General features: G+C 32.6%; 1 protein-coding gene across 1 annotated transcript; it reads left to right on the top strand.

The window, feature by feature from the left end:
- Positions 1-5,355: 5,355 nt before the first annotated feature.
- On the top strand, positions 5,356-6,732 carry LOC110880758 (ATP-dependent DNA helicase PIF1-like). The gene has a single exon (XM_022129215.1). The coding sequence runs from the start codon at positions 5,356-5,358 to the stop codon at positions 6,730-6,732; it is 1,377 nt and encodes a 458-aa protein (XP_021984907.1).
- Positions 6,733-8,287: the final 1,555 nt, after the last annotated feature.

Here is an 8,287-nt window from a genome sequence, read left to right as displayed (position 1 = left end):
AAACTTGTAAAATTAAATTGATATATCATCTAAAAGATGCAATACATTGAGAACAGTCTTTATAACAATTGTTAATCATGTGCATATGAAACTAATGTATATACAAATTTTAATAAATATTATTATACCTTGATCGAAGTAGTTGATGATGTCAAAAGTAAGAAGTATTCAAGTGAAGTGATTCAATATTGAAATGGACACCGGTGATTAAAACTTGAAGCACTTTTTATGAGATCAGACAAACAATTTTGTAAAGGGGGATTTGGATAGTCGTTAAAAAGGTAAAGTATGTTTCTATCTGCCTCTATGTAAAAAGGTAAACCACCATTGGAATAATAAATTACATTTTACCGCCATTGAGATAAGGAACTTACATTTTACCCCCTAATAATATAGCTTTCCTTTTCAAATAATTCAAATCATTTTCAAAATACTTTGAAAGTATTTTTCTTGAGTGCTCAACAATCTTCTTCATTCAGATATTTGAAATTATAGATACAGATAATAGAATTTCAAGTAAGTATGAACTGTTCTTTCAACCAAGTCAAAGTCAAGTCTGTGCTGAAGCAAGGAAAAAAAGGAAGCGTGTTCTGCAACAAAAGCGAAACAACAGTGGTTTCATCGTACATCAACATCCGATTCTGTTAAAAGGATTCCATTCTCCAAGTGGTATGCCTTATAGGTTTGCAAACAAAATTTTACAAGAAATATATATTTATATGTTATGTTTTGGGAATCCTTACACATGTTTCGTATTTTACAAGTTTCAACAACCAATGTTGAGAGAAGGAATGTGTATCATTTTCTTGCTTATGCTACTCCAAATATTAGCAGTAATTTATTTCACTCATCTACAGAAGTAAAAGGTATACTTACTGCAGATATTTTTTGGTAATTTCAAAAAAATTTCACAATATGTTCAAAGTTCTTTCCTTGAGTGGTCAACAATCTTCTTCATTCAAGTATTTTAAATTATGGATACAGATAACACAATTTCAAGTAAGTATGAAGTTGACCTTCAAGCAAGTCAACGTCAAAGTTGTCCTGAAGAAAGAGAAAAAAGGAAGTATGTTCTTCAACAAAAGAGAAACAAAACAGGTTTTCATCCTACATCAACATCTGATTCTGTTGAAAGGATTCCATTTTCAAATACTTCAAGTGGTATGTGTTATAGTTTTGCAAACAAAATTTAAAAGAAATATATATGTATATGTTATGTTTTTGGAATCCTTACATATGTTCTATTTTACAAGTTTCAACCACCAATGTTGAAAGAAGGAATGTGTATCATCTTCCTGCTTATGCTACTCCAAATATTAGTAGTAATTTGTTTCACTCATCTACACAAGTAAAAGGTATACTTGCTGCATATTTTTTTTTTTGGTAATTTCAAATAATTTTCAGAATACTTTCAAAGTTCTTTTCTCGAGTGGTCAACAATCTTTTTCATTCAAGTATTTTAAATTGTGGAAACAGATAACACAATTTCAAGTAAGTATGAAGTTGACCTTCAAGCAATTCAACGTCAAATGTGAGCTGAAGAAAGAGAAAAAAGGAAGTATGTTCTTCAACAAAAGAGAAACAACAGAGGTTGTCATCCTGCATCAACATCTGATTCTATTGAAAGGATTCCATTTTCAAATACTTCAAGTGGTATGTGTTATAGTTTTGCAAACAAAATTTAAAAGAAATATGTATGTATATGTTATGTTTTTGGAATCCTTACATATGTTCTATTTTACAAGCTTCAACCACCAATGTCGAAAGAAGGAATGTGTATCACCTTCCTACTTATGCTATTCCAGATATTAGTAGTAATGTGTGTCACTCATCTACAAATGAAAAAGGTAAACTTACTGCAGATATCTTTTTCTAATTTAATTATGAATTGTATTTTTGTTCGTTTATTTTATATACTTTTGTCTTATAAGATTCATCAAGAAAAATCTCATCAAGGAATGTCCATCACACTCCTTTTGGAAGTACTAAGCAAACATCTAATTTTGTTGAGAGGACTCCATTATCAGATATTACAAATTGTATGTTTTAAATTTTTGGAAACAAAATATTTTTTTAATCTTATGTTTTATGAATTGTTATATATGTCTTATTTTACAAGCTTCAATATAGGTGGATTATCTAAAATTGAATTACAAATGAGTGATGAGATGTTAGCAGATTCTGTGGTTAAGAAGATTCATGGAATTTCTAAAGGCATAAGATACGAATGTAAATTCCTGTAAAGTTTTCAATATGTAGATAACTTATGTTGACTTATAAATTTGCTAAGTCTGTAGATTATATTGATCATGGAGATGCCATCTTTATGAGTTCTAAACGTGATGCAATGTTATGGGAAGATGAAATGCTTAGGGGAAATAAAAAACGTAAGAAAACATCATATTCTCTTTATTGTTCAAATGGAGATGTTGAGCTACCACGACCGCCTACACCTCCTCCATTACTACGTCATTTATATAAAAGTCATACCTCACAGTCTCGCAATTTCATGGATAATATTCGAGCATATAACATGATGTTTTCCTTCACATCTCTTGGTGGGAAGGTTGACAAAAGTTATCAGAGAGGTAAAGGTCCTTATGTATTTAGACTACAAGGTCAGAATTATCATCGAATGGGTAGTATACTTTCGGGCGATGGGGAAGAACCCAAATTCTCCTAGCTTTACATATATGATTCACAAAACGAAGTGGTAAATCGTCAAAAAGCAGTAAGGTAATTTCTATATGATAATTGTGGCATTTATGAATATATATTTTGCTTTTCAGTATATTTACATTCATTATCATTTGAAATGAATGTAAATTTTAACATTTTATATTTCTGGCAGTTCTCAGATAGAATGCAAAACTACAAGAAACAACCAGCTTGATAGTACAACCATAGAGGGTCTTAAAGATATGTTGGATTCTTGCAATCCTCTTGTCCAGTCCTTCAGAATGGTAAGAGATTGTTTTCAAGAAAATGAGTTTCAAGATGTAAGCTTGAAGCTTATTGGAACAAGAGATAAGGATGGAAGAGTTCACAATTTGCCAACAACATCAGAAATTGTTGCGTTAATAACTGGTGATTTTGATGGAGCATTTGATAAACGGGACATTGTTGTTAGAAAGAAGTCTGGTGGTCTTCAAAGAATTAGTGAGCTTCATCCCTCTTACCTTGCTTTGCAATATCCACTTATTTTCCCATATGCAGAAGATGGTTATAGAGTTGGTATTAAACATAGAGGGATTGCGATTGATAATGAGGTACTTAGAACCAATCTTACAATTAGAGAATTCTTTTGTTACAAAATTCAAGATAGACAGAATCAATTTTCATTGTTACTTAATGCGAAAAAACTATTTCAGAAGTTTTTGGTTGATGGATACACGATGATAGAATCTGCCAGGTTGAATTATATAAGGACCCAACAACCTAAACTTAGAATGCAAAGTCTTAAGAACTTGAATGCTACTGTTGAAAGTGGAGAGAATAATGCCTCAAGTTGTGGTAAACCTATACTTTTACCTTCATCATTTACTGGTGGTTCTAGATATATGATGCAAAAGTACTTGGATGCTATGGCAATTTGCAAGTCTGTTGGATATCCCAATTTATTCATAACGGTGACTTGTAATCCAAACTGGCCTGATATTTACAGGTGTTTGCACGATAAAGCTCTTAATGCTGAAGACAGACCGGATATTATCTCTAGATTATTCAAGTGTAAATTAGATCATCTTATAAAAGATTTCAAGAAAGATAAATTCTTTGGTGATATACAAGCAGGTACCCTTTAGTTATATTTTTTACTTTGAACATCTAATTATATTTAACAGCTCACTGTTCAAAAATTTCAGTTATGTATACAGTGGAATTTCAGAAGTATGGACTCCCACATGCTCACATATGTTTGTTCTTGGGTGCTGAAAGCAAATTTCCAACTGCATCTGATATTGATTGTGTTATTAGTGCTGAGATACCAGATAAAGAAAGAGATCCTGAATTATATGAGCTTATCAAGCAATTTATGATTCATGGACCATGTGGTACAGACAACCCACTTTGTCTAGGTATGGTTCAGCAAAAATGTTCTAAAAAGTTTCCCAAAAAATATGTAGATGAGACTTGTGTTGATTCTGAAGGATATCCTGTCTATCGTCGTCGTCAAACAAGTAATACAGTAGTAAAGAATGGTGTGACACTTGATAATAGATTTGTAGTTCCTTAAAATGCTCTCCTGCTCAGAAAGTATGAGTGCCACGTTAACATTGAACGGTTCAACTAGTTAGGTTCTATCAAATATTTGATTAAATATATTAATAAGGGGCCTGATAGAGTCATTGCTTTTGTTTTTCAAGCTACTTGGAGAATATTCATGTATGATATACATTATAGATATTCAGCTGTTGAAGTATTACCTTTTCATTGTGAAGATGGTCAGAGTATTGTGTATAACGATCATGATAATTTGTGTGATATTGTTATTGGTCCAACTGTGAAAATGACAAGGTTTACAGAGTGGATGAATTGTAATAAATTCGATGAATTTGCCAGGACATTGAGGTATGTTCAGTTTCCGGGATATTATGTAGGGAATGCTAAAAATCGCAAATGGAATCGAAGAAATCATCCGTATGGATCAATTGGGAGGATACATTATGTCCCACCATCACTTGGTGATTGTTATTACCTAAGGATTTTACTGAATCATATTAAGGGACCAACCTGTTTTGAAGATACAAAAACAGTTGATGGGCAGGTTTTCGAACATTTAAAGATACATGTTTTGGACGGGGACTGTTGGATGATGATAAAAAAATATGTTAATGCTGTCAAAGAAGCTAGCACATGGTCAACCGGATATTTCTTGAGGACTTTTTTTGTAATGTTGTTGCTGTCAAATTCGATATCTCGTCTTGGTGTTTTTTGGTCAGAAACGAAGTCCCTGTTATGTGAAGACATTCTGTATCAGCAACGAGCGAAAGATAACTGTATTGTAGGTAATGTGATTATTTTATTAAAGTTATATACAACTACATTAAAATTATGCAATAGCTCTGTTATTGGGAAAAACTAATACTTTTTTCAACATTTGTTTTAGATTTGGATCTTCAACAAGAAGAACTTGAAAATGTCTGTTTATCTGAAATTGAAAAGTTGCTACTTACCAATGGAAGTACAATGAGAAATTTCGATGATGTGCCAAGTGTTCCGGACAATTATGTTTCATCGTCGAACAATTAATTGGTAATGAAACAATTATCGTATGACAGACTAGCTCTTCAAAGGGAACATGATGGTTATGTAAAGTGTTTAACTTCCGAACAGGAAAGGATATATAAAATTGTTATGGAAGCGATTGAAAAAGGTGATGGAGGTGTGTTTTTTGTATATGGTTATGGTGGAACTAGAAAGACATTTCTTTGGAAGACATTCTTAGCTGCATTACGATCAAAAAGTGAAGTTGTATTGAATGTTGCATCCAGTGGAATTGCTTCACTTTTGCTGGATGGTGGTAGAACTGCTCATTCAAGGTTTGTAATTCCAATCAACATTAATGAGAATACTGAGTTAGGTGATTTAACTAAAAGAGCAACATTGATTATTTGGGATGAAGCACCTATGACTCACAAGCATTGTTTCGAGGCTCTTGATAGAACAATGAGAGACATATCACGTTCCAGTCAACCGAACATGCAATCTAAGCCATTTGGGGGAAAGGTAATTCTATTTGGTGGTGATTTTAGACAAATTCTTCCGGTCATCCCTAAAGGTACCAGAACAATGATAGTCGATGCTTCTTATATATGGCGGCACTGTCAAATACTAAAGCTAACTGAGAATATGAGATTAAGAGTTGGTTGTCAGGAAGCAGATTTGAAAGAAATAAAGGAATTTGGAGAATGGATTTTAAAGCTTGGTGATGGTCTGCTTGGTGAAGAAAATGATGGTGAGATTGATATTGAAATACCAGATGATTTACTTATTCATGACCAAGTCAATCCTATTTCTTCTCTCATTTCATTTATATATCCGGACATGAATAAGTTTTTGTGGGATTTAACGTATTTCCAACAAAGAGCGATTCTTGCTCCAACTAATGAAGTAGTGGATTCAATAAATAAAGAGTTATTAGAGAGTCTGCCTGGTGAAGAAAAGGTTTATTTTAGTTCAGATAGTTTATGCCAATCGGAAGAAGAATCAGAGCTTAATATGGCATTGTTTCCTCCTGATGTGTTAAACAATCTTCGTTTATCTGGTTTACCTAACCATAAATTAGTACTGAAACTTGGTGCTCCACTGATGTTACTCAGAAACATTGATCATGCAAATGGATTGTGTAATGGTACCCGTTTACAAGTCACGAAGCTCGGAAAAGTTGTGATTGAAGCAAAAATTATCACAGGGACTAATATAGGTCATCATACTTTGATTTCAAGACTGAAGATGACACCTTCTGATAAAAGAATAGCAGTGAAGATTTCTCGAAGACAATTCCCACTTTCACTGTGTTTTGCTATGACAACAAATAAAAGTCAAGGACAATCATTGGAGCGTGTTGGTTTATATCTTCCACGTCCATTGTTTAGTCATGGCCAGCTCTATGTTGATGTATATAGAGTAAAAAGTAGGAATGGGTTAAAAATTTTGATTTGTGATAAAGAGAAACGAGTCTGTACAACCACTACTAATGTGGTTTACAAAGAAGTTTTACAAAATCTATGATGATACTAAACATCTGTCAACCTGGCAACGTCTGTTGGGTATAATGGATGAACTGTTGTTAGGAAATGTTTGTTGGAAAGCAATACAACTTTTTGAAAGCATCCGATATTTGCTCTGCATTAAGCCTATCCTGAGAACACATGTTGTTAATAACATTATTCTCTTAACATCTGTTTACTAACCTTTGTGATTTCTGATGACTGACCTAACATCTGATAGTTACTATCTATCCATCTGGCAAGCTCTGTTGGAGATAATGGATGACAGCTCTTAGTAAAGTCTGTTGGAAAGCAACAGAAGTTTTTAACAGTTAATAGACAACGGTGGTTTGCTATCAACATAATGGAATTGCTGTTGAATAAACCTATTGATCATTAATTTATATCAATTTTGTAAGTCTGCACTAATTATTTTTTACTCTCTGTCAATATGTGTTATGCGTGGTTTTCTAAGAAACGACCCGTGTTTGCACACGGGTCTTACCGCTAGTACTATATAATAAAAAAACCAATGGAGGAACACTTGTCATTATTTTAACCATCATTAATTGTATATAATTATTATGTATTTTAAATTACTAAATTTAATATGTTTCAAACATTTAAGAAATTACGGATAAAGTTCCAAAAAATATCTTATTATTTATTTATATTAATTACTCGGTTAGAAATTATATCTTAATTCCTTAATCGTAGATAATTATTACTTAATTTAAATTATTAATTTTAGAGTAAAATGTACGGATAGTCCCTGTAGTATTGTAAAATAACACCTATAGTCCCTAACTTTTGGAAATTACACCGGTGCTCCCTGTGGTTTGACAGTTTGTTACTCGGATAGTCCCTGAAGTGAATGGGGGTTAGTTTTCTCAGTTAAGTGGGTGTAAAATGACCTTAATGCCCTTATTGTATTAAAAAATATTAAAAGACAAAGTTAACTCAAGTGGCCCCACCCCACCCTCACCACCTGCAACTCCCTCATTTACACACGTCTTATTCGTGCATTTTACAAAAGTTGGAGACTATAGCTGTTAATTTACAAAACCACAGGGACTATCCGTGCATGTTACTCTTAAATTTAATATAGGGTAAATTACTTTTTAAGTCCCTGTGTTTTGTGGGTTTTAACCACTTGAGTCCAAAAGCAAAAAGTTTAACGACCTGAGTCCCTATAAGCATTTTCTTTAACCATTTGAGTCCAAATTTTTAACACTGTTAGAATTTTTTGGTTAAATGTTGTTAAATGACTAAAATACCCGTATAGTTAAAAAATAAATTATTTATGAATTTCTCTCACTCTCTCTCTCTCTCTCTCTCTCTCTTTTATATATTCTCAGGATCCCCAAATCCTTTCAATTGCACAAATTCATCTTTCAACTGGTGGGATTCTGTCATTGAGCTATAGAAAAGTTCCAACAGATGCTTATAAAAGATTCTATTTTTACTAATGTTATTTATGAGATTATCTTTGTCCTTTGTTGATTGTTAATTGTAATGACAGAGTTGAATCTTGATATCGACATTCAGCATCGGTGTTCAGAAGATATTACTTGTTC

The sequence above is a fragment of the Helianthus annuus genome, chromosome 10, assembly GCF_002127325.2.
Source record: "Helianthus annuus cultivar XRQ/B chromosome 10, HanXRQr2.0-SUNRISE, whole genome shotgun sequence".
Taxonomy (NCBI): Eukaryota; Viridiplantae; Streptophyta; class Magnoliopsida; order Asterales; family Asteraceae; genus Helianthus; species Helianthus annuus.
This window is presented reverse-complemented; position numbering and strand designations above follow the sequence as displayed.

Coding starts and splice junctions, on each gene's coding strand:
- LOC110880758 (XM_022129215.1), top strand. CDS start 5,356: ATGGAAGCGATTGAAAAAGGTGATGGAGGTGTGTTTTTTGTATATGGT.